The following is a 27,932-nucleotide window of genomic DNA, read 5'->3' as shown; positions in this document are numbered from 1 at the left end:
ATGTAGTGCTGGTGTAGGGTACATAAATCCAAGAACGCATTTGTCACTTGAGACAGAAACAATGTCATTTTTATTTAGAAAAGAGATGGTACATGTGTTTTTAATAGAAATTTAGTAATGTTAATGATTAACCACTAGCTTTTATCTCTTGTCGATACACTTTTCGTATGAATTTATCGATATTTTTATGTTCTCTCGATATTATTGTTAGTCTCCGTCTATTGGAGCGTGTCATGGTACATAGGCGTCCTTCACGTAATGAAAAATGGCATTGGATAAAATCATAAAAATGAAGAAACTAAGCAGGAACAAGGTTTTCTTTACCGCCAGATGCAAACGGTTAGCACCCAGTAACCCAAACCAAGCATAAAATTTTTGAACAAAAATTTAGTTATTTTTGTTCAATTTTATCCGGTTTCAGTTTTCCTGGCCGAAACATGATTAGAGTACTTATCCATGAATCGATGCTAGAACTGATCACGAGGCACAAATTTCTAAAGAATTTTACACTATGATTCCAATGTTTATATATCATCTATCCTACAAGCTGAATTTGGAATTATACATCATCTGTAAGGTGAGAGAAATTTAAATATTGACATAGATAACCCGTTAACTACGGCACATGTTTGCTGACTTCCTAAGCTGACGCCTGACAGCTAGCAAGAGCCGAGTGGAACTTCTCATCAAATCATGGTACCAGTGGCAAGTGAATAAAATTAGCAGCGCACCATTTCGTCGCCAATCTGCTGCCTAATGGACCTCAGCATGTTGCCTCATCTTAGAAATATCACCAATTCTGCCCGCAATGTTTCCAGGGAAGTCGCATTAAGTTAGCTCAACGAGTCTGCGCTTCAAGGAGGATGTTCGTGGCCGTGTTGATGTCATTTCTGGCTCGCATTAGCGCCTGTCTTGCAGCATTTCCATCAAAGCCCATCGAAACAAGCATAGCGATCGAAGATTCTGGGGGCTCCACGACAGGAGCGAATCCAGATGGCTGATTGTTCTATATCAAATAGACAGAATCAAGATGTAAGCATATAGTCATTGGTTTTCTTTCAGGCAATGCTTAGGAACTCAGAGATGATAAAGGTTTCGTGCCTTGTATGTTAGAAACTATAAAAATTAATGGGCTATGCTTGTATCAGTAGAAAAATAATTGAATAACAGTAACAGATATGAAACATCAAAACCCATCAAGATGAGACCTGTAACTTAAGTATGAACTTTAAGAACATTGTGGACCAAAACCAAGGAACAACAATTTTGTGCTAGTAACTGGAGTCATCTTAATCTTGTTGATGATTACATATATGCATGAGTATTTGATCTATCTATGTTCACTTCAGTTACAATGGATCTTCATCACATATGATGGAAGACATCACAAAACAATCATAATTGTCCAGTTGAATCATTGAAACATGCATACATGGCAGCTAAGTATATGACCAATTACTCACCAGCTAAGAATCCAGATGAAAAGATTTATTTATCAAAGGATCAACATACACATAAATCAAAACCCAAACTTAGCTTATCAAAAACTAACCTGCACAGCACGGCTTGTATGAGAACTCATGTTTCCGACCAGACTCCTGGAGGGCCTAGATGAACCTCCCGAAGAAGGTGCGAAAATTCTTGCGAAAAATGATGCAATAACCTGTGGCATCTGTACAACGAGCATAAATAGTTAGAACTGCAGACAGAAAAATAGGCATGTTTTGAGCCTTTGGTCAAACTCTAAAGACAAGGAAATATAATAATAAATAAAAGCTCTCCTGCCCCACCCACCCCCAACCCCCACCCCAAAACAATAAACTTGAAAAGAACAGACACCAGATCGTACTACTCAAAACCAAGCTAGCAAATATCCAACAAAAAAGGGGAAACCAGGAATAAACAACAAAATGCAATAGCAAAAAAGATCTGACTAGATGTACTTTCACTTAATTCTGCCTGCAGCCATATGTATGTCAACATGGACCATACAGGCGGTCCGTGCTGTTCTTTTCTTCGAAATGATTATCTGATATTTAACAACTGTAGGTGGAGCAGGTAATGACTAGCTCCAGCCTGATATTACTTGGTCCAGTTGATTCCATATCATATTGCACACAGTGAGATTTTATTAAAAAATAACTTCTGATGCCATGACTCATGACTTGTGACTACAATAGTTCTAGTATATGGAATTAAATATTATTCCAAGTAACCAGGCAACTAACAGAAAAACAACAGAATATAATTTTAGTGGTACTGACATAACAAGAAAAATTAATATAGTATGAATAAGGGAGAACTTACCTTCATCCTGCGGATGCCAAGCACGTTCAGACGATAGAGAGAACCAGCAATCAGACCACAAATACCAGGAATAAGAGAACGCTTCCCAGAAGATAAAAGCAGCTGCCAAGAGTAACAGGGAAGTTGTGGCAATGAAATACTTAAGCGTAAATTACAGATAAGTATCCATTTCTGTCAAAAAAAAAAAAAACTAACCTGCAGGCCAGCTAGGTATATGAATGATTTATCACTGAAGTTAACACCAAAAATACGAAATCGTGATGTGACAGGAATGTCAAGAAAGAATGGAATGAATGAGGCAAATATAAGGCCATAAGGTCCACATGCAAGAGTGCTGAGGTAGTTGGTGTCTGCAAAAATAAATAAGAATATCAAAAGAAGCTCAATAATGACAAATAAAAAAGTCAACATTTGCCACAAAATTATGACAAAAACTGCACTCTCAATAAATTTCAAAAACTCAGAGAAAATAATGCTCATAATTCAACAGCTAAGCTCATGAAAAATAATCGTGAAAAAGAGGGAAGGAAACTAACATCAGCATGGAGCTTAATGTCTCGAAAGACCACTATAAAATGGTGAAGAACAATAAATCAAGAGCCCTATAGCATAATATGGCCAGAAACAATGTCTTGGAAAAACTGGATCTAGTATGTCACATATAATGAATCTCTCTAGATAGCAACTACCTGACTTGAATTCATAACATATTGAATCAATAAATTTGTATTTGCTTGCAAGTTGCACCAAATGATGCATTGCTTGCTAGTTCATTGGTTGGGTGCTGATATTTATCACAATTCAGCCTACAAACTACTCAGCTAGGTTCTCAACTATATTGTTTTTTAAGATGTATACCTTGACATTTTCTTATCTAGACAACAGCCAATCAGTTTCCAGAACATCCAAATTATAACAGTTGCAGAAAGCAGGAAAATGAAAACAATGTTAGTATGTAAGCATCATTCATAACTACTCAAGGAAAAGGAATTTAAAAGTATGTTCTTTTCTTAAAATTTACCAGACAATGCTAGTCAGAAATTTGTCTCATTGTCATACCTTTCAGGAGAACCAAAGATAGGATCTCAAGAAGCAATGATACTGAGATAGTGAATAAACTAAAAACCTGCAAAATACAATTAAAAAGCAATTATATCATGATCTCTTACTAGCAAATTTGTTTGAACAACTATTTCTTCTTACAATGGAAGTTAAAACAAACTAAATATACTGTTTATTCCTTCATGCATTATATATGGCCCTAAAACTGAGTTGATTCCACACTTAGGCTCATGACTTGATAGAGTATTTCCAATTGCACATTAGGTTTTTACACTTCAGAAGCATTTCACTAAAGTCTGCGGCATATAAATTTACAGTGCGTTATATGAAGCAGCTAAGAGCAACTTTAAAGTTCAAGGTACTAGACGGTAAAGTTCTCGAGTTCCACTGTACAGGTTCAGATGCAATATACTCCTGCTTCTAGTTCTACCATATAATGTAAGTTGTTTATCAATCTCCATTTCCCAGAAAAGAATTGATCTCACTCTTTCTACCATACTATTACTGTTGTTTATCAATTCATTTCACAGCAGAGAGAAGTACAAAACTGAGGCACTTACCGAGTATTTGTTAGAGCCTATCTGCCTCTCGAAAACACGGAAGTAATAGAGCAGGTAGACTCCAAACAATAGCTCCGGTGTTGACTGAAAGGCAAACCCAGATGCAAACAACTTCCATAGACGGAAGTTTTTGACAATCCCCTGAAATAACAAAAATGATTGCTTTACACATACAAATTACAAAAGATCCGTCATACCACGGATGCAGCCCACCTTAAGTTTTGCATTAAAGAAGCAGAAGGTGAAGTACAGATAATAACAAGAATAATTTAACGGTGCTGCAGCAGTGCAAGCTAACAGGCACATGAGAAATACTGTTTCGGAGCTACTATCGGGAGTTAACTATCATTATAACTATAAGGTACACACATGGTTAAACATATATAAGAATGTCATGTTTCCAACTTATCAACATAAAATCATGTCCTACTCATTATTAACATGATTAGTTTCCATGTAAGTTTATATGATAAGTAAAACTTTAACTCGTAGTCTACTGTCCAAAAAGAACATATGATATATTCAATTACAACGGTGATGAAACATCTATATGTGCTAGTTGGTCTGAAGATGGTTCTTTTTCTTCTTTTCGGGTTGTGTACAGATATTTCCCAGACTAACTGAATCCTAAGTTGATGTACACATTTTGCTTCTGTTCTATTTGCCCAGAGACGCACTGCGTGACCGCACACCCCTAACAGTTCAATCCATGTCTTCCCACAGATACAGTCCATCAATAAGCACCAGCTACTGAGCACTCCTCAAATTTCCAGAACGGACCAAAAGCTGCAATCTAACATCACCTTGGAACAACATTCCACTAGCAAATTTCACCCACTGATTCGCCAACACCATAGACTATTAAAAACAAAGTAATCAGGCACATCAAAACCTATGATTCAGCGATCGTGCATTCATGAATCTTAATCAATTAGTAACCCATGAATCAGGCACTTAATCAAAGCAACACAACACAACGCTCGTGACCTAACCACGGAACAGCTGCCTGAAAAACCAATCGAGATTCGGCGCCCGGCTATCCAGGGAGGGAGAGAGGATGACCTGGTGGGAGAGGACGAGGGCGCGGGCGCGGCGCTGGGCGCTGAAGACGACGAAGAGGAGGCCGCTGGCGAGGACGACGGCCCGCGTCACCGGCGCGTTCTCTGCAACCAACCAAAGCGAAAAAACAAACAAACAAACGCCGGGGAGGCGGTCAGGCACGGAGTAAACGGGGCGGAATTCCGGTCTCGATTCCGGCGAAATCTGAGTGGGGGGAAGGAGGCGGCGCTTACGGAATCCGGACACGCCGCCCTGCATCGCTCCTCTCGTCCGGAACCGATCGACCACCGCCGGGGTCGGGACGCGGCCCCCCACCTCTCCGCGGTCTTCCGCGGCGAGGGTTCCCGTCAACTTGGACGGGAGGCAGGCTCGCGGTCGCGGGCGGTCCGACGAGGAAGGAAGCGCAGAGTGGGGGCCGTGCGAGAGGTGCGGCGAACTCGACGGCGGCGGCGGCGGGCGGGCGGGCGGAGCTCGGGAGGGAGGAAGGGGGAAGAGTCAGATGAGGCGTGGCGTGTTTTATGAGGCGGAAGAGACGAAGAGTCGTTGACGGTGGAGGGGGGGTGGTTGGCTGGAACTCGGCTTTGGACTCTCCTCCTCCTCCGACCTCCGTGTGGAGCTTTCTAGAAATCACACAAGTTTGCTCTCTTCGCATCAGTTCCCTACACAAACTTGAGAAGGCTTTCTTAGGGCCTATTTGGATGGTTATCATACCAATTTTTTAAAAAAAAACTTAGGTAAATTTTGGTACTACCAATTTTTTTTTTAGGCAAGATTGTATTTGGTTTGCTGCAAATATAAAGCCAGCACATGAATTCTAGTGAAGATTGTTCTAAATTGATGCCAAATCTAGCATGGGCATTACCAATAAATTGGTCTCAATCAAAACAAGCACATGTACTATTTAAACTACCAAAATATTGGTAGGGCTAAGTTTTGGTAGCAATCCAAAACAGCCCTTAATTTGATTTCTGGGGCGGGGCAGATTGTAGCCAAAATATTACTCAATATTACCAAAAATTTTGGCAGGATTTCTTACGTATTTACTAAAGTTTGGAAAAAAAACTAAATATATGCACATCTTTGGTAATTTTACTAGAAAATGATATGGTTAACATCAATATGAATAGCCCCTCTATTAAGTCAACCGTAATGCCAAATTTTAATAACGTAGCTAAGGTTAAGATGTGCGAATCGTGTAAAAAAAAGTAGGTTAAGGTGTGTGAATTGTATCTGGTTTGTTACTTTATTTATATCGAAGAAAATTTTAGAACTATCAAATCTTTGTAGAGGCTATTTTGGGTACTACTACCTCTGTTTCAGGTTATAAGACTTTCTAGCATTGCCCACATTCATATAGATGTTAATGAATCTACGCATATATATATATGTCTAGATTCATTAACATCTATATAAATGTAGGCAATACTAGAAAGTCTTATAATATAAAACGGAGGAAGTATTTAAATTGTTATCTTATCAAATTTTGGTAAAGTTAAAATTTGTTATTGTTTATTTTGGCAAGGAAACCCCCCCCCCCCCCCCCCGCCAATTGAAAGTCCATCCAACACTCTAAAACTTAAAACGGGAATACTGTTCATATAACACCCTAAGATGATTTTATCAAGTGGTTTTTATCTAACTTGCATATATGTTGAATGAGTTTGACCATGTGACACATGCATTGCACATATATATGTTAAAATCCTCGCCTAAACATTTTGCTTTTACCTTTTTTTTCTCTCACTTACAAACCAATGTTGATATAATACTAGTATGACATCACTACAGAGGGATCGATGAATGACGATATATAAACATACTATGTTAATTATTATTCAAAACCACTTATTTAAGCTCCAAATATGCAAAATTACTATCCAAAACTATCTTATGGTGTAATATAAATGATATTGTAAAATTTGAAAGGTTGAATGTTTGGTTTCAAAGTTTGGTGTGCTTCATGGAAGTACAGGGAGTACACAGACTTTTCCCTTTCGGCAACCATGTGAATTTAAGTTTGTATTGAAACTTTTAAACAAGTACTCGAAATTCTATATAAATTTGCTTTAGAAGTTCTAAAATTGGCTCCATGTTCTATAAGGGCCAGACTGCTCTGAATGTGGCAATGTTTGGGTGTATTAGATGGACGACTATTATCCAGGTCCTTAACAATCCTATGGCAAAAAATGGGACAACTAAAACAGTAAGTCAAATAACCAACATATATTCTGCAAAAATTATCTATGTCTTAAAAAAAACTATGCAAAAAAGTTCACTCTGCTGTTGTACAAAGGAAAATACTCTTTTACTCTCGTAAAAAGGTTGAAACAAAATTGAAAATGGTACTAGCTGTAAATACAGAGAAAATTTGTCACAATGATACAAATATAGCAGTACTATTTTGTTTTGTAAGAAAAAAACACTCGCTCCATCTCAAAATATAACAACACAGTATTAGATTATATGCAAATAGTTCATAGTATTAGATTATACACCATGTTCACTTGGAGAGGAGAGGAGAGATGGCTATCTCAGCGGCCGTGCGTACAGTGGAACTTTCTGTTATCTTTTGAATTGATCAAATCGTTCTATAGTTAAATTAATTTGCTCAAGCTCTAAATTATTTTAGTCTTAATTTCCTCTTCTCATCGTCTTCAGTTTTTCAGTTAATTTTTTATGTTCCATCTTTATCAATATTAGTGTTCAACAATTTTCCATCTTTGAGTGCCCATGTCATCCTCAAGGGTGACTCAGGCGACGACCACCCGCGGCAGTGGCCCACCACCCTTCCCCTTCCTTCCCCCTCGCCGTCACCGATGCCAGCCGCCGATCTACGTGCGGTGACAAGGAAGGCGACGGTGGGGCCGCTTTTCCTCTCCAGATCTAGTCGAGGCTCCTCGCGGATCTAAGGCGTTGTAGTTTGGAGTTCGCAGGGTCAGTGGCAACACTTGCAGCAGAGGAGGCGGCAACCCGCGTGGAAGGAGGAGACAGAGTCGACAACGACGGAGTTGGCGGTGACAAAGTTTGGGGGTCGAGCTGTTGGTGGCCCCATGGCCAGATCTGGTACCCCATGGCCGGATCTGGAGAGGCTGGCGCCTTCAACGGTAGGAGAGCAGTTCCAAGGTGGGCAGGGCTGCAGCGGCCACAGGCTTCGCAGTGGCCGATGGGTCACGGCGGTGGTGTGCTGGAGTTGCTACAGTTGCAGGGGTAGAGTTGAAGCCGCCAGAGCACCTAGAAAGGGTGGAGTTGGAGTTGGAGCCGTCGACGGACTTGTCTGGATTGGCGTATGTTGAGGGTGTCCGCATTTGCAGGAATTGCTCGTGCATAGCCGCAGGGCAACAACATCATGGTGGGCATCGGCTTTCTTGGTGGCTTCAAGGACGGCTTGTGGTTTCCCCCTCGGCTGACCAATCTCCTTTTCCCACCCGGAGCTCCTCCCCTTCTTTGTATCGCTTTGCTTCTAGATCCCGGTGCAGGGAGCCCCATGGTAGTAATGAGGTTTCGGTATGGTCAAGCAGGGTTCCCACAATATGCTAAAGTTTGAGCGACCTTCGACGTCGTCGTCGTTTTCTCGAGGTCTACGGCATCTAGGTGACATGTGGGGGGGGGTGTACCTAGGGATTTTGGTGGTTTTGGTTGGTTCCACCCATGGCTGAGCTTTCACAAGCTGAGGTGAAGTCGGAGCTACTTGGTGTGACAAGCTTGGCAATGATAACCCCTCAGGAAGTGTAGTTCGACGTGGATGGAGGAGCAGTGTTGTATGCCCCTGAAGTGCAGTGTCATCTTGTGTTGTGGTGGAATCGGAGCTGTTGTGCCGGGTGGCAAGCTAGGCAACGATAACTCAGAACACCCTTGTCTTGTTCTTTAGGGTACTCCCTCTGTCCTAAAATATAAGGAATTTTGGTGAGATGTGATATATCCTACCTGTCCAGACTCGTAGTACTAGGATGTGTCACATCCCTCCAAAATCCCTAATATTATAGGACGGAGGGAGTAATCAACAATCGAGAGAGCCCAACTGCCCAAGGCGGAAGCCTTTCGTAGTCTTTTTGGTGATGGTGATGTTGACGCCTTTGGGTGCTGTGTTCTTCTTGGGTGCATCATTCATGTGACTCTCTCTTCTTTAGGTGAACACCTAGTTTGGTGCTACAGTCAGGCGTCAAAAGCATCTTGATGTTGTTTCCTTGTTGGAGGCTTCGATTAATAGTTCCTGCTCCTGTGGTGGGTTTGTTTGAAGGTTGTGGCTCTTCTTAAGAAGTCGGGGCGCTGCTCGTCTCTTGATGAGTTTGACAATGATGACTTGAGTCGTACCTTAGTAGTCTTGTAGTCGTTGGTTGTTTCTCTTTTTTCTCTATGTGTAGGTTTTGACGGTTTTCCTTAATTAACCGTTGAGTTGTATGGTTTTTTATCCCGGTCTCCCTTATAAATTGGGCTAACTCTCCTTCTTAATATATCTAGCAGAACTCCTGCCGTCGGTGTTTTTTTAAAAAAGTTTTTATGTTCCTAAGTGACATCAAAACCAATACCTTGACGGCCTCCTCGTTTCATGCAAGGCCATCAGTTGGCGCCAACGCACGCCGGTGTGGTTTCCTCTCCAAAATTAAGGCGTCCCCTCTCCCAACCGCACGTCGCGCGTTCCCTCTCCTCGCCACCGCCGTCGCCGCCGCCGCCGCCGCCGCGCCGTTCCCCGCCCCGACCAGACGACCGCCGCCGCCGCCGCCGCCGCCGCCGCCGCGCTGCCCCGGCGGCAGCGCCGCCGACCGCCACATGACACAGCCTCCCCGGCGACCCGACGCCACCGAGACGACGACCGCCTTCCTCGGCGCCGCGTCCACACCGAGCCCGCGGCCCGCGCCGGCCACCCCGCTCCCGGACGCCCCGTCGTTCCTGCTCGGCCCGTCCACGCCGCTCCCCCCGCCGCTCCCGCCGCCGACGTCGACGGCGGCGGCGGCGGCGGCGGCGGCGCAGGCGAAGCACCAGAAGCAGCAGCAGCAGCAGACCTCCAAGCACTGGTCGCGGCCGGCACGGTTCGTGCGGTCGGTGCGCGCCGCGTTCCGGTCGTTCCCGATCCTCCCGGCGCCGTCGTGCCGGGGGCTGCCGTCGCTGCCCCACCTCCCGGGCCTCCACCACGGCGGCGCGGGCGGCGCCGTCAGGAACCACTTCCACGGCTCCACCCGCACCACGGGGACGCTCTACGGCCACCGCCGCGCGCGCATCACCATCGCCTTCCACGACAGCCCGGGCAGCCCGCCGGCGCTGCTGCTCGACATCGCCGTCCCCACCGCCAAGTTCATCCAGGACGTCAGCGCCGCCGGCATGGTGCGCGTCACGCTCGAGTGCGACAAGCAGCAGCATCAGCCGCCGCCGCACGCGCACCCGCCGGGGGATCCCCTCCCGCCGCGGCGGCTGCTGGACGAGCCGGTGTGGTCGGCGGAGGTGAACGGCGAGAGCGTCGGGTACGCGGCGCGGCGGGAGGCGACGGAGGCGGACGAGCGGGTGATGCGGCTGCTGCACGCCATGTCCATGGGCGCCGGCGTGCTCCCCGCCGTCGCCGCCGACGCGCCGACGTCGGCGGCGGACGGCGAGGTGACGTACATGCGCGCGCACTTCGACCGCGTGGTGGGGTCCAAGGACGCCGAGACGTACTACATGCACAACCCGGAGGGATGCGCCACCGGCCCGGAGCTCACCATCTTCTTCATTAGGACATGATCGACGATGATCACTCTAATTTATTTAGGTTTTTCTTTCTTCTTCTTCTTCTTCTTTTTTTATCTTGGATCATATTGTTCTTGTTTGATAAGTGTGCCTCATCCCAACCTTGTGTGTGTTCCTCTATGATTGTTTGTGTAGATTATTACATATCAATGGTTTAGTCTAGATTGCATATAAAGAAACCATGTAGAGAATGAAATACTAGATTGAAATGTTCAGATGGAATAAGCTTGATTAGTTGATCATGTGTTCAATTGGTGCATATATGCTTACATTGTATTGGGAAGTCGAATAAGTTGCATGGTGATAGAGCTCTACGCCTCCATGCCTAACGCCAAAAGTTTTTGTTAAGCAAAAGGTTTATGAGGAGGGCAAATCTATTATTCTCCTTTCAAAAATTGATCGATTGTCACACATTACCATTCGTGTTGTGATTCGTAACGCAAAGGCTAAATTTTGGCAAATAATGCTGCTCCAATGAAGTAATCTTGTCAAGTTTCTAGGGGTAGAAACATATCGAACTAATGGAGGCTTCCCATATCAATGTTCATATGTTAATGATAATGAATACACATCGAATTAAGATATTCATGTACTCCAATGTTGTGAGTAGGAATCAATGTTGTGAAGAATACAAATCCAATAAATGCTTCATATGGTTGGATCAAATTAATATCCAATCCAACAACATAATAAAGGAGTTCAGTGAAAGAAGTTTTTAAGGAGTTCAAGAGTTGCAAACTTCTCCCAAAAAAAAAAAACACATTGTCTTCCTCACTCTTTGAAACCCAAATTAAATTTCCTTTCTTTTCGTTGTATAAACAATTGGTTATGAAATCATAATACTTTGAGATCCCTCAAATTTCTTACAAACCTTTCTCCAACGGTCGACCCAACTCTCACAAACACAGCCGGGAAGCCAATCCGGGCCTCAACCTCGGCCTCAGACCCATGCGACATCCCCTCTCCTACACCCCCTCTACTCGTACGACCACCGAACTCATCGCCGGTCCAAACGTGCTTCCATAAGCCGCCATCTGACATGGGAAAGTAGGCGGTCACCGTGCTCCTCCCCTTGTCCAAGACCGGCACCACCAGCATCTCTGTCCCAACCAGGAATTGTTGGTATGTCATCTTCTGCACACGCTGATCCTCCGGGTAGTGGAGGAAGAGGTGCCGCGCCACGGGAAGGCCCTTCTCCGCCGCCTCCTGAGAAGAAACCAGTTGTCAGGATAAACAACTAGGTAGTACAATACAATACTGTGTAAACATGATACAATATATGGGCAATCACTTCTAAATGGGAAAGTGATTTCATCCCTTGAGGGGATATCCTCTCGTTTCGTGTATGCCATGACAAAATTTGGTAAGATAGATTAATATGAAATAGTATATCACTCTACAAACATGCAGGTTAAAATTCAACTCCTACAAGTTGTAACAAACATAACAAATATAGCTACGAATGTACGATAACTATTTTTAGTTTATTTTGTTCTTTTTATTGCAACTTGTAGAAGTTGAATTTGGTTTGTATGCTTGTGGAGTGATATACTTCATATTAATCTATGTTGTCAATTTTTTTTAAAAGATTTTTATAACCACGGTTTATTATTATATTTGTATGTCATCTAAATGACATAGGTTGTAGTCAGGAGGGATGTCCACTCCTGTAATGTGCACCGTGTAAACTTTTTTTTCCAGGAACGTGCAAAAGCTTTGCAATGACATAAGAGCGAGAAGGAATAGAGAGTGGCGTGTCACGTGTCAGTTCAGTACCTCGACGAGCTGGATCCGGTAGAACTCCCAGGCTTTGTAGATCTTTGCGCAGCGCGCGAAATGCGCGAGCGTGCGGTTATTGGAGTAGAACTGACAGTTGGATCCTGGCTTGTTACCCTGCACATCCAAACTCAGAATTAATTGGATCAATGGATCATCTTGCTAGCTAGCTAGCTCGATCGAATTAATCAGCTCATTGTTTGATCAGCAATGGCGTCAGCTGATCAGCTGATGGATGTATATATATGTATGTACCTCGTGGGTGCGGAAGACGACGGTGAAGGCGCTGAGCTCCAGCCATCGGAGGAGGAGCTCCTCGCTGCGGCGGTAGCGGAGGAGCGGCAGGTCGACGGTGCAGTAGCCGCCGGCGTCGCCGTGGTTGAGCGGGAAGCCGGACATACCGCCGGTGAGGAGGCCGACGACGCTGCTCTTGATGCCGTCGTTCGCCTGCCAGCTCACCATCTGGTCCCCTTCCCAGAACAGCATCGCCCACCTCGAGCTCTCCCTGAACCCCGCCCGCACGAAGAACACCAGCTCGCCGTTGCCGTCGCCGTCGTCGGCGTCGTCCGCGACGCGGCGGTGCTCGCCGGAGCGCCACTCGTCGGCGAACTCGCGGTTGACGCGCGCCCACAGCTCCGGGTACCGGTTGTGCGCCGCGACGGGGCCGTCGTCGCCGGAGCCGGAGGAGTGCAGCCGCGCGTCCAGCGGGAGGCCCTCGCCGAAGTCGGCCATCCAGCCGGCGGCGCCGCCGCGGGCCATCACGGCGAGGACCTCGCCCTTGAACCAGGCGCGCGCGGCCGGGTTGGTGAAGTCCAGCATGGCGACGTCGAACGCCGTGTTGGGCATCATGTACGGCTCGCCGGCGGCGTCCCGGACCAGGAGCCCCAGCTTCTTGGCCTCCTCGAACAGGTGCCTCCTCGCGTTCGCCTTCTTGTCCATCTGCACCCGCCATTGTTCTCTTCGTCAAGCTTCATAATCACAAAAAAGCTACTCCATCTGTTTCTAAATATTTAACGCCGTTGATCTTTTTAAGCATGTTTGACAATCCATCTTATTCAAAAATTTAAATAATAATTATTTTTTTCCATTATTTGATTTACTGTTAAATATATTTTTATGTATATATATAGTTTTATATATTTCACAGAAGTTTTTAATAAGACGGACGATCCAACATGTGCTTAAAATATCAACGGTGTCAAATATTTAGAAACGGAGGGATTAGCATCAAATCTGCATGCATCGTCGCCATGATCACTGATCTCTAGAGCTCACCGGGACGATGCATGGGTTGCAATAGGTCATGGTCCTGACGCCGCGGCGCCGGAGATCGCGGACCAGATCATTCCATCCGGCGTAGTGGTCGTCGTCTACCTCCCAGTTCCACCATAGCTGGGATCCAATGGACGTCTTCCTCTGGCCAACCCAATCCTGCATTTTTGTGAAAGAATTTGTTCAGAGCTTGGAAATTGGATCATGGAGAGTTTACTTGGTTCAGAGCCCTGAATGCATCAGGATCATGGTCTTATCATTATCGACAGTCAGGGGTCTAAGGCCATCAACAATTTATCATGACAACTATAACAAATTTTAACTGGTGGAGTTTCATGGTAGTTGTGGTTTCACCCAATTTTTTCTAATTAATTGTGTATTGTAAGGTTGTTTCCTTTTCTTTTTAAAACGGGGCACCTTTATTTTTTATATAAAACGTCGGTAATGGTTTGTCCATTCAAAAAAATATTGAACAAATTTTAGTTAAAAAAAATAGGTTCATAAGACCTAACCAATAAGAATTGTGGCATTTTGGTCAAACGCATCTAAGGCCAAGTCTACTGTATAATTTTATTCAATACTACGAAGAAAGCCTTGGCATCGGGTCTACATATTAGAGCAAGTTTAATAGTATAACCCACTACTAGCTCCAAATCATCTATAGCCAATGTAATAGTTAATTCATAAAATAGTTTGCTTACTATACTATTAATATTTGATCTCACCTATCATACACACATTACGTCTTAGAGTTTGTGCTGTAGCTGGCTACATATCTATAGCACGCTGCTATTCTCTCTTTCTTTTTAAAATATGGTTATAGCTGGCTTATAGCCTGCTATTGTACATGCTATTAGAAGGCTAGTAGATGCTAAAATAACACAAGAACTGATTCATGTAGAGACATATATTTCCAATGGATAAAGAACATTTCTTTTTACTGTCACTAAGTTTGTTACTTGACCTTCGCATGATAAGTAGAAAAAGACAATTTCTTTTGTTTTTAGACAGACCCGATAAACACTAGCATTGTTTCTAGCACACGTACTAGAGAGAGAGAAAAAAAGATCTAGCACATGTATGACAAATTTATCTACTACAAGTCCTATGAATATGATAGGGAATAGTAGCAAACTTTGGCAATTGCGTAGGGAATTCAGCTAGTAGGTTCAGAGTTCAGATCGAATGCAACAAGAAACTCAGGTTCAGAGAGGGAGAGGGAGAGGGAGAGGGAGAGGTTGAGACCTGCAGCCAGAATGCAGAGACCGGGACGTCGTGGTCCTGGAGCTGCTTCCAGACGCGGCGGACGGCGTCCGTGCCGCCCTGCATCCCGACCACCGCGCCGGACGTGATCCACCGGGGAAGAGCCGGCGGCCTCCCCGTCGACTCCGTGTAGCTCGTGATCAGCTCCGTCGGCGAGCCGCCGTGCAGGATCCTCCCCTGGACTGAACTCCCGTACACCTGCCAGATTCATTCAGCACAGAATTGTAATCGGCGAATTGCAAAAGCAGAATGGATGTGCGAGTTCTTGGAATTCTGTCCATAACATCGATGAAGTTCTTGGTTTTATGATTGAAAAATTCTGAGATGCACTTGATAGTGCAATGGTAAAGGGTGTGTGGTTTTAACACGCTCACAATTTCTTGTTAAAATGTTTGGAGGGATGTCTCTCCCTCCAAATCTCCTTTTTTTTTATTTGGAAAATTGCAAAAGCAGAGTGAATGTGAGTTCTTGAAATTCTGTCCATGAACATCGATGAAGTTCTTGGATCTGGTTAGTTTAGCTAATCAAGTATTGACAGTTCAGAATGATTAGTCAGAAATTCAGGATTCAGAAATGTGTTTAGGGGGTAATGGAATGGCTACCTGAATCTGCACTCTGTCAGGCTTTGTCAGGTCAAAAATGGAGTAATCGTATCCCTCGAGGTACAAAGATCTCATCTTTGAGGTCATGTAGAACGGAGACGGAGCATACGTAGTACTCCAGTTTCCTCCAGACCTATACATGACGAAACAAAGTAATAAACCACCATGAACAACAACATACTAAAAAATGCATATCAAGTTATCCAAAAGAAGAGAAGAAAACTCGTAGAAATCATGGATCAGTGCTCACAAATCGACAATTTGACATGATAATTTCTCTCAAGAGAAGTACAATCTGCACAAGAATTTCAAGCACACACGCACAAGCTATAAATTCTCTAACCAAGGCACCACGGTCAGTCACTGTCGCTGCGGTTTCAGAGTTCTCATCTGCAGGCCTTACAATTCCTAGAATTATTTGGTGATTTCTATCAATGCAATGTCGTTTTCTACCTTAAATTGCTGTACTCTTCGAGCTCATCCAAATGAGCTGCAAGTGGCAACGCCTGGATAACTACTCCTAGATAAGTTCAGGCAAGCTCTCAGTGCAGTTCTTGACACTTGCATGGCAATCTGGCAATGAGGATTTTCACTTTCTACTTACTATTCAACTACAAAAACAGTAACTTTCTGGAGTACTTTCTATTGCTTACCAAGACGCAAAGAAACCGAATATGTGACCGAACGGACCGTGTCAGGACCGGTAACATCAAACTTTGAAAGATCTTTTGTTGGTTGAAGTCAAAGTTTGGTAGGGTTAAAAAAACTGGAATAAGTCATGTACATAATAAGGAATATGATCAGTGCGGTCGATTTTTAAAGAAATCTGTTCAATTTCATGGGAATTCGGAAATTTTCCCCGTACTCAAAAAGAGCTCTGATCTCCTTTTGAGAAGTACTCACATGTCACAAGAACAATAATGCAATTTTCCTAGAGTTGATGTGGTAAACCGAGAAGTAAAAAGAATTTATAAATGATAAGTGAAAAATTGTATAACCATGCATGACACCGTTGATGTACCATTAACTAATATTTTTCTATTAGAATATAACCACGGCATATAACAAAATTATAATATTATAAAAATACTCCTTCCATCCCAAAATATAACAATTTCTAAAATTTAAAATTTCTTTCAAATATAACAACCTATTACCATCAAAAGATAACCTTTACCACTAAACTACCCATACTATCCTACTTCCTCCGTCTTATATTATAAGACTTTCTAGCATTACCCACATTCATATAGATGTTAATAAATCTAGACATATATGTGTATAGATTCATTAGCATCTATATGAATATAGTCAATGCTAGAAAGTTATAATATGAAATGGAGGGAGTAGCATCAAAAGATAGTTTCCCAACTAGTAAGGGCCTATATCTCACTCCCCCCGAAAAGGCAACAAGACTTTTCACCCCTCTCCTTAATAGTCGTGCAAATTACTAAAACTTGATATATTTGAAATGGAAGTACCTATAAAGAAAAACGTACTCATACGGTTTTTATTTTTCCAAACTAAAATCATTTATCATACTAATATTTTGAGAGGTAGTATTAATGATCATAGTTTTAATGTTGGACTAAATCAACAATAATACGTACTAGCTCAGTTTCATCGTATCGTAAGTTGTTTTGACTTTTTTTTTTCTAAATCAAACTTTATCAAATTGATAGAAAAGATATGCAATATTTTCAACATGAAAAAAAGCTATTAAAATACTAAGTTTGACTTAAAAAAATTAAAATACTCCCTCCATCTCTAAATATTTGATGCCGTTAACTTTTTTAAATATGTTTGACCGTTTATCTTATTCAAAAGTTTAAGTAATTATTAATTATTTTCCTATCATTTGATTTATTGTTAAATATATTTTTATGTATACATATAGTTTTGCATATTTTACAAAAGTTTTTAAATAAAATGAACGGTCAAACATATTAGTCAAATATTTAGAGACGGAGGGAGTAACTTCTAATATGAAACGGAGGGAGTAGAGTACCCTGCAGCTGCCGGAGTATTGTGGATTTTGACTTGTTACCTGTAGCTGACGAGGTTGGCGGCGAACGTGATGGGCTGGTCGCCCCTCCCGATCCCCTGCTCCTGGACCAACACCGGCACGCGCTTCCCCTTAAACTCCACGCGGCTGAACTGCTCCCCGAACCCGTAGAACATCTCCTCCCGCGAGCTCGCCAACGTCATCCACACCCGGTTGAACTCCAACTCCTCCTTCGCCGCCGCCGCTGGCACGAGCGGCGCGAGCTCCTCCCGGTCAGCCGGGACGCCCGCGGCGACGAAGGCGAGCTTCTTCTTCTTCTTGCTGCCGCCGCTGCTCCGCTGCACCCGGGTGGATAGGCGGAGCCGGAGGATGCTGCCGGCGCGGTGCGTTCTTGGGGAGGTGGAGGGGGATGGCGATGGCGATGGGGATGGGTGGGTGGCGTGGCGGTCGTGGTCGCAGCTCCATTGGTAGTCGCCGAGGTTGACGCGGAACGCGACCTGCGTGTCGCTCTTCTCCACGAGGAGGATCCAGTACCGCGCCGAGAGGACCGGCCGTCCGGCGGCGGCTGCGGCGCGGCGCCGGCCGCAGAGGCAGGACGGCGAGGGGGTCGGCTTCCTGGCGGACACGACGCCGGTGATCACCACCACGGGGAACCGCGCCTGCTCGTGCTCGGACGCCTGGAACGCCGCGCCGGCGACGCGCAGGAGGTCGGCGTCGGCGTCGGCGTCGGCGTCGCGGCGGTACACGGCGCGGATCCTGTCGACGCGCTGGTGGTCGGGGACGAGGCGGGCGCGGCCGTCGCGGAGCGCGAACGAGCCGCGGCACTCGTCGGCCTCGGTGTCCACGGACGCCGCCGAGACGAACGCGACGCCGGGGACGGTCTCCCACATCGTCGCGCCACCGCCACCACGGCGAGGAGCCAGCGACACCGCGCCGCCGAGGGAAGGGTCCCAGCGGAGGAGGAAGTGGGGGCCGACGGGGAAGTCGTGGGCGCCGTGGGCGAGCTTGGAGGACGGCGAGAAGGAGAGCGGCGGCGCGGCGTCCCGGTGCCGGAGGGAGGACGACGGCACGGCCCTCGGGAACGGGTTGTTGAGGCGGACGTGGTCCTTCTTTCTGGTCTTCGGCTGCGCCGGCGATGGCGTCGGCGGCGGCGGCGGCGCCATGTCTCCGGCGGCGGTGGCGAGAGAAGGCGCGGCGCGGGTGCTCTGCTCGGCGAGGCGAGAAGCAGAGAGCCGATTGGCTGAAATAGATTCTGGAATGAAGGGGGAGTAGGGGCCCAGGTGGTGGTGGGCCCGGAGAGCACGCGCCCGTTTTGACTGAAGTGGATTCGTGTGAATTTAGGTAGTGTTTGGTTGGTGGGATAGGATGGGATGGGATGGGACGAACCTATTTTTAGAGGTGTTTGGTTGAGGGGCGAGTGGGATGGGTTGGTCCCTAGAGAGGAATATTCCTCTCAGATCCGGGACAAACCCATCCGGCAAAATCGGCCGGACGAGCTCGTCCCACTTGGACGGAGCACACGGCGTCTCCTCGGCGACCGCCGGTGCTCGTCCGCGCCCGCGCCCGCCGCCTCCTCTGTGACCGCCGGCGCTCCGCCACGACCGCCTGCCACCACCTCCACGACCGCCGACACTCCTCCACGACCCCCTGCCTCAACACCGGTCGCCGCCATGAGCGAGATGCTCTGCGCCATCCTGCCGCTCATCGCGATGCTCGACGAGAGCGGCTGCGGTGATGTCGACGCGGCAGGCTCGAGTGGCGGCGAAGCTTGGAGGTAGGGAGGGCGGCGGCGGCGGATCCAGAGGAGGGGGACTCAGTGGCGGCGAAACTTGGAGGTAGGGAGAGCGACGGCGGCGGATCTGGCGTAGGGGATCTCCCGATCCAGCCGCGGCGACAACGGTGGGCCAGCGGGTTGGGTGCTCCGGCGGTGGTGGCCGTCCTGCTGCTGCCGTCGTGCTTGATCCGGTTGTTCCACGCGTGGATGCAGATGGCGCAGTCGACGGTCGTTGACGGTGATGGCAAACAGCGTCCATCCCATCTCTCCCTCATCCCTTCAACCAAACAAAAAATTGGGAATGTCCCATCCTACAAACCAAACATGTGAGATCATCCCAACCCCAAAATCAGGGATGGTTTCATCACATCCCATCTAGTCCCCAAACCAAACACATGCTTAGATGGATCATGGATGGAGTAGCAATTTTGGTCACTTCCAACTTTGCCGTGTGTTTATTTGGATTAATAGCATTTTTTACCCTGTCAATTTTTTTTGGCAGCTTCAATAGTAACGTATAAAGGCCCACAGTATTTGTATTATAAGTTGTTTGACTTATTTTCTAGTTAAACTTTTAAGTTTGATTAAGTTTATAGAATGAAAGTGTCAATTAGGCCTAGAGGGGGGGTGAATAGGCTAATTCAAAAATCAACTAAAAGCGGAAGCAGTAATTATCGGATATTTCCGAAATTTTCGGATATATCCGAAAATTTTCGGAGTCAGCACAAACAGCAAAGTAAATCCTAGATCTACTTGCCTACAACAAGAATATGCTAGCACAAACAGCAACTAGACCTATAGCGGCTCAAACAAGCAAAGCTAGTAGAGAGGGAGGAAGTAAAGTCACCAAAGATGAAGCTCACGAGATTGTTCCCGAAGTTCGAATCCTTGAGGGGATTCTACTCTCCGTTGAGGAGCTCACTAAGAGCCGGGTCTTAGCTAACCCTTTCCTCAAGAGGTTGCACTAAGCACTCCTCCTTCCACTAAGGGTATCTCTTCCCTTTCGGAGGTGAGATCCGACCTTCACAAACTTCTCCCGGCCAACCACAAGTAGATCGGTGGCTCGGGAGCGACACCTAGCCGCCTAGGAGTCCTCAACCTCCAAGAGTAACAAATGAAACAAAGAACTCCCGGAGATGATGCAAGTGGTCACAAATCTTCACGAAGTCAACAACAAGCACTCACAAAAACTTGAATTCACAACTCTCACACTCACACCAAATCCAAATCGAACACGGGTGAGAGGGGAAACAAGAAAGCAAGGCTCAAAAATGCTAGAGAGAGAGAGCAAGCCAAGGGCACAAATGATTGGAATGGAACCAGCAGCCCTCACAAGTGAGGGGAGGGGGCTATTTATAGCCACAGCCCAGATTCTGCCCGTTATGCACAATAATTGAGATTTTCGGATATTCCGAAAGATTTTCGGACATGTACGAAAATTCCAGCCCAGCACCAACAGCAAAGTCAACGAAGGATTTTTCGGACATTCCGAAAACTTTTCGGACAAGTCCGAAAATTTCCAGTACCAACAACATCGTTCTGGATGTTTTCGGAAAAGTCCGAAAATAACTTTCGGACAAGTCCGAAAATATACAGAAGCGAAAATGACTCTACTGAAGAATTTCGGAAAATCCGAAAATTAGTTTCGGACAAGTCCGAAAATATACAGAACCACTTTTGCCTTCACAGTCTTTTTCGGAAAGTCCGAAAATCACTTTCAGACATATCCGAAAATTTTCAGAAGCGAAAAACTGGTTCTGTGTGTTTTCGGAAAGTCCGAAAATGAGTTTCGGAAAACTCCGAAAAAATCCAGAACACACCAAACTGAGGAGAAACACTTTTTTTAAAAAAAAGATTTTGAGCACTTTGATCACTCCTCGTATGTAAATGCATCATCCCTCTTAATAGTGTGGCTTTCCTATTAACTCAAGAAAAACGAAAACGTACAAAATGCCATTTGCTCATTTGCCGCATCACATCACATCAACGTATTCGGCGGGATATGCATTACGCTAACTCATTGAGGCCATAACAACATTCATATTTGCTTAAATAAAAATGTTAGTCCTCTCTAATCGCATTGTAATTAATCACCAAAATCATTAGGAGCCTAGATGCACTTTCATAGAAAAATATAGTAGTATTTTTTAAAAAAAATAAATATATTATAAAAATATATTCAATGTTAGATTTAATGGTACTAATTTAATATTTTAGATATCGCTAAATTTTTCTATAAACTTAATCAAACTTCATAAAGTTTGATTAGAGAAAAATCAGATAATTTATAATATGAAATGGAGGGCATATGAAATTTGGTAGTGCCAAAAGTTATCAAGGTTTTAGCACTAGCAAAATATTGGTACGACAAAAATTGGTAATAATCCAAACAAGCCTAATATCTATTAGTATTACCACATTTTTACAAGGTAAAAAAAAATAATCTTACTATTGCTACTTTACCAAAGATCGATAAGGCTTCAACCCAAACACAAAAATACTATCAAAATTCGGTAGCATAAAAATGTGCCACAATTTAGTACCTCTTAAAATTTGATAACGTTAACAACAAACAGGACCTAAATGCGCTCACCAATGTTCAGGCCACAAGATTCTCTCCTTGCGTAAACAGTCCACGTGGGATGGCATACTGGCGAGGTAAATAATTTAAGAATATCCTAATTACCTTGTAAGATTGACAGATGATACGGTTTTGTATTTGGCGCCAAACTTGATTTTGAAAAGTTTGACCCAAATATATTCTAAATATTAAATATTTATGTACAGATGGAGTATAATAGATCTACAATCCTAACAATGTTATAATGCGAGGTGGAGCAGAACGACGCAAGAGCGGTGGAGAGTGTGTCGTGGGCGGCCTTGGATGCGCGCCGAGCAGCAGCAGCAGCGACCGCTTCTCCAGTAGTTGGGTCGACGTCGGATCCGGAGGAGGGTGTGAAGGAATTGCGTACGGCGTCGGCGACGGCTTTGACAGCCTCATCGATCGCAGCGCTAGCTGCATCAGGAAACAACGCTGGCTTCGACGTGGTGTCGGGCGCCATGGAGAAGAAGGAATAGGGTTTAGGTGTTGTCGACGTTTGATGTCACGATTCTGGTATTTGCACAGTATGGAGATCGTTGGTACTAGGATATACGCGAGACTTAGGTAAAAGAGACGGAGACGAGGATTTTTTATAGGTCCGGGCCCCTGAAATGTCAGGTAATAACCCTACATCATGTTGGCCGAAGCCGGTATTGCTTTTATTCACCATAATCATACCAGTATAATATTTGGGGTAGTCTATCTAACTGTTGTCGACTTGGCGGTCTGTAGTACTGACTCGTAGTCGACAACAGGGTAGTCTTCCTCCTCGAATCCACATCCGGTGAGATCAGAGACAGCGCTAGATTCCTCTCTTTGGTTCCCGTAGGTACCATATGGGGTTTTCCTAGGCTTATCTCTAAAGTCGATATCTGACGTCTTGTCTTGGCGTATATTGGCTTGTATGTTGATCTTCTGTCTTGATCTATTGTTCCGTGTCCCCTCTCCTCCTATGGGACCATGTATTTATATCGTCAAGTAGAACTAGGAAAACTAATATAGATACAATCCGAGTAGTCCTTGTCGTTTCCATGTAGAGCTCTAGTTGTCTTTCCTTATTCGGAACTCCTCCTATATCCAAAAGTTGTTTCCGTATAAGACATGGTATCTGGTGGATCCTTCCGAGATTTAGTCAACTACTATTAGGTATGTGGTATCCATAACCCTGACAGGTGTGTAGCGGAAGCGATACCGTATCTGATACCATGTGAGACGGAGGAACTCAACGTAGATTGGATTAATCCCGGAGTGTTTACATATATAGGCCTGTCCATAACCATTCAACCGACTTATAGCAACTGAATCGGGAGGATAAGGATCAAAGACCGTAGGAGATAAAACTCAACCATACACGTAAACTATATTGTCTAACAATAATAAATGTTATTGATGACTCACTGCATTGGTTTAACATCTTGCTAGTAATATTTTCGTAGTTAGTTTCTTGAATGAATTTTATATCGAAAATTAAATGGTAATATATTCTGGTAGGAAGTTTCCTAGGTGAATTTTATTTTAAACCATTATATATATTAGACATATTGCGAAAGGAACAACCATACACGTGAAGCTAGAATGGGACTATAGAATGATTACATGTTTATAATTTATTTGGTACTGCACATGGATTTGGTAAGTCAAATGGAGCAATGGAAATGCTTGGAAATTTAGCCCCATCGTTTTGCTTATACTTAAAAATTTAGTCAAAATTTAAAATTTAAAACTAAATCTTTCGAGTTGAATTTGTGGTTCTTTTATCGTCATTTATTTTAAATTATTTACTTTTGAATGGCAAAGGACACACATATGAAAATCTTAATCACAAATTGTTTTTCTTTCTAATAAGCTGTACGGATAGGAATAGTATAAGCAAAATGATGCGGCTGACTAAAAAAATTAACCTATTTCAAATATAGGCTCCACCTGATTTTATACGATTGTAAATTCACAAATATTTTTGGTTTAGTAAGATTATAATCACGAAAGTAGCGATAATATTTAAATATGTAAATTATGTGCACCCTTCAACATGCATGATGGATAGTTATTTTCTCAACCAATTTGGTTATTATTCCGGGGTGTACATATCAAATTTACTGTAAGAATCTAAACTGGTCAAACCTCAGAAATGTAAACGGAGATACTCCGCAACTCCCCATAAATTACCGAAGTTTATGGTAGGATTGCTTTAGTGTATATTACTCCCTCCGGTTTCATGATTCCTGACTTTTTAAATAAGTTTAAGATTAAACTTTTGTAACTTCAATTATCGTTAACTTTAGATATATTTAGTTTAAAGGAACTAGAACAACATATATATAGATTTATATTTCAAAATACTACTCTCTCCGTCCCAATTTCATCATCACATAAGAATTTTAAAGTCTTCCCAAAATAATCAAACAAGTGACTATTTGTTTATTTGTGCAAAGAGTAAATAAGCATCATTGAATGCACTGCATGTTACCAACCAAATTAATTTCTATCGGTGCAACCGTGAAATATTTAAAACATGAAGCAATTCATGGAAGACGATGCATCGTAGCACCTTAATTGATGATAATTAATTATAGAATGAAGATTTTTATTGTCCTTGGTCTCTGCGCTTTTTCTTTAAAAAAGTAAACATGTATTTATTTGTTGTATATACTCCCTCCATTCTATAATATAAGGCACAACCACTTTTTTAGATGTTCCATAATATAAGGCATACATGCATGCATACAATTAACTATGACATCTTCTCCATTAAATTATTAATTCTTTAAATCATTCACTCTTACATCCTCTAATTCTATTAGATGCATGTATTGTATTTATTAGGATGATCCAAACTATAAGATGATAATAATTATTTCTTGGTCTTTGGGTTAAGGGTAGTTGTGCCTTATATTTTGAAATGGAGGGAGTATTATAATAAAAACAAAGTCATATATATATATATATATATATATATATATATATATATATATATATATATATATATATATATATATATATATATATATATATAGAGGAGACTGTGTCATTGTCCAAACATTAAGAATTATGAAACCGGAATAAATACTGTAATATGCTTTGAATTATGCAGATTTGCTATATAAAAGTTATATTATTAGATCTGCCACTGAAATTGTTTCTATGATGTTACACTCTTACTGAAATATTTTTATATAGATATATAAAAAGTTAAAAATTGAAGACGCACACCTTGGTTAAAAACATATATGATGTTAATTTTTTAGGCCTTCGAGATATGACTTTGACCATATTTTTTTGTTAGAATAATATATATAATAAGTTTGATTACTAATTCAAATAAATCTGCATATATCATTTTTATGTGTTCATGCTGGATATTTAAAAGATATTGATAGATTAATTAAGTTTATCCAAGGCATGTATCACAGTCATGGTGCAAAATCATTAGGTTAAGTGAATGAATGGCAGGAGTACAGCCCAGGGTTCCTTTCTTTGTAAAGTTTGTTGTCCCGTTGTGAATAACACCGTGATTGTGGAAAGGTGCATCTCGTATACAAAGTTAGCCGTGTACGTTCATGCTTAGTACTCCTAGCAAGTAGCTTTGGCAACAACCGAGCAGAAGACAGAGTAAGGATGAGGCTTCTTACAAGGTACTTCTATTAATTAATGGAATGAATGAATTTAGCTAGAGGCATGTAACGTGCCAAAGGTGACCAGATGCAATGAACCTAGTAGAGGTTTACATCTAGGACAATAGACATGTGGGCGTACTGTTGAAGTGATTTAATTCGGCACCAAGTTTTTAGGAACAAACAACTTCTTCTAACAAAATAAATGAATTGATACTCTCTTCATCCCAAATTATAGCAACCTAGAATCAAATATGACTCAAACGAATTTAAACAGAAAGCCTATCCAAATTCGTAATAGTATTTTAAGTCCATCTAATTCTAGATTATTCTACCAGGGGACAGACGTAGTACAATTTGGTACTCCGTCCCTAAACAAGATGCATAGGTCCCTCTAGTCATTAATATATGACTTTTTAACACTAGTTTAGTGTTAAAACTGTTAGATATTAATGAGTGTTAAAAATTTCATATATGAATATTATTGGAGTGAGTATATTATAGGACAAGTGAAATAACTTACACTCCCGTCTGATCATATTAATATGTTGATAGGGGATTGTTGTGATCCTATTATCTTACTCAAGAAAGAAAGAAATCATATGACTAGATGGTTTCATACCACATATCACTATTTGGATATTACCTCCGTTCTCAAAAAGATGACATCAAATACATGCAGCCAAAGCTCGAACTTTTAAATCAGTCCTAGATTAAAAAATATATTAGAATTTAATATGTTCTTTTCATGTATTTTCTCATAACGAGTTTTATAAATATATATTTAGAAAACATGTGTATCGGAAAGGGGCAATTTCATTTTTACCCCTACTTCGATGTCCATATTGATTTTGCCCCTTCGGAAATTATGTTGATGTTCAAACAATGAGTAAAAAAAGAACGGAGCAAGTATATAACTGCTAGGAAACGTTGAACAAGATTAGTAGTTATTCAACGAATTTCAGTTATTCATGTGTGCTTTAACTAGATGGGATATTCGTTAATTGATAGTAGTACTACTTAGTAGAACGTAATTCAGCATGAGCTTCAGTGATCCATGTGACCATGTCTATGTTACAGCCTTTCAGGCCTATATACGTAAGATCGAGATGGTTCATCCATTGGCGTGCATCTGGACGTTTTCGCAGCTGTGTTCATCCATGCTAATAAGCTTCAGTATAGCATGAAGACACGTCCAAACCTCTCGCTTTTATGGAGTACCTTGCATCTGCTCGTTGCCTATGAATCTTCCCGCCATCGTGGAAATGTTCTCAGTAGAACTGCATGCATTACAAGCGTACGACAGTCTGTTTGTCATCATGCAAACGAGATGTTTCACTGAAGTACTCCCGACGTTTCAGATTATAAGTCGTTTTTATTTTGGTCGGAGTCAAATTGCTCTAAGTTTAATCAAATTTGTAAAAAAAATAGTAACATTTTTAATCCAAGATAAATATATTATGAAAATATATTCAATTATAGATTTAATAAAACTAATTTGATATCGTAAATATTACTATATTTTTCTACAAACTAATTTAGAGCGGTTTAACTTTGATCAAAATCAAAACGCGACTTACATCAACATCACAATAAGGAGAGATAGTTCATTTAGGTTGGACTCTTGGAAAAGGCCGATGATCGAACACCATGAAGAAGAAGAGAGAATCTTAAAGAAAGAGAGAACCGGCGGTATACCTATACAACTTATTACAAGGATTGAGTTCAGAAGTTCAGATTCCTTAGATTGATAGAGAAAGTGTTTGTGGTATTATATAGAAAATTTATGTCCTTAATTGTGGGTTGTGAATAGAAGATATAAGGTGAAAATTAAGACCTGTAGCAAATCTAGGGGTGCATTTTTTTTTGGGGGGGTGTGATTTTGAACGTAATAACGTTTGGAAATTGGAATATTTGATCTCGAAAATAACATCTAGAGCCATTCATTAAAATTGTTCGACCAATTAATTTCTAAGAATGGCTTTAGTTGAGGTTTTTTTTATAAAAAGGACAAAGGGGGAAGTTCTCATTATTTTTTACTATGATTTGACTGCTTATACATAGAGTATAACTAAAAAATCAGTTGAATGTGACGTAAGATTTGCGCAGGTTCACAACGCAGCTATTTTACGTAAGTTTTACTAGAAAATTCCACAAGAGTTACAATTTTTTTTCATAGTAATCAGAGTTAATTATCGTGTTCCAACATGAATCGATTTGCGATTTAGGAATTCTACAGGATACATGAATAGATTTAACTAGGTGAAACCCCGCGCATTGCTGCGGGAATTTAGTATGATAACAATAAAAAATAATGTGTA

The 27,932-nt window shown here is 42.8% G+C and overlaps 2 protein-coding genes across 2 annotated transcripts; both read right to left on the bottom strand.

The window, feature by feature from the left end:
- Positions 1-450: 450 nt before the first annotated feature.
- On the bottom strand, positions 451-5,554 carry LOC127760872 (rhomboid-like protein 20). Its single transcript, XM_052285196.1, has 8 exons — positions 5,222-5,554; positions 4,992-5,092; positions 3,930-4,070; positions 3,367-3,433; positions 2,503-2,657; positions 2,308-2,409; positions 1,553-1,672; positions 451-1,006 (listed from the first exon to the last, which is right to left on the bottom strand). Exons 1-8 carry the CDS (start codon positions 5,244-5,246, stop codon positions 839-841), a joined length of 879 nt encoding a protein of 292 aa, XP_052141156.1. The 5' UTR covers positions 5,247-5,554; the 3' UTR covers positions 451-838.
- Positions 5,555-11,321: 5,767 nt separating this feature from the next.
- On the bottom strand, positions 11,322-19,113 carry LOC127766740 (uncharacterized). Its single transcript, XM_052291876.1, has 7 exons — positions 17,667-19,113; positions 15,620-15,752; positions 15,000-15,215; positions 13,758-13,913; positions 12,738-13,421; positions 12,483-12,599; positions 11,322-11,912 (listed from the first exon to the last, which is right to left on the bottom strand). Exons 1-7 carry the CDS (start codon positions 18,785-18,787, stop codon positions 11,541-11,543), a joined length of 2,799 nt encoding a protein of 932 aa, XP_052147836.1. The 5' UTR covers positions 18,788-19,113; the 3' UTR covers positions 11,322-11,540.
- Between the last annotated feature and the right edge of the window lie 8,819 nt (positions 19,114-27,932).

Source organism: Oryza glaberrima, chromosome 1 (genome assembly GCF_000147395.1).
Source record: "Oryza glaberrima chromosome 1, OglaRS2, whole genome shotgun sequence".
Classification (NCBI taxonomy): domain Eukaryota; kingdom Viridiplantae; phylum Streptophyta; class Magnoliopsida; order Poales; family Poaceae; genus Oryza; species Oryza glaberrima.
The sequence above is the reverse complement of the archived record's forward strand: the minus strand, read 5'-3'. Positions and strand labels throughout refer to the sequence as shown.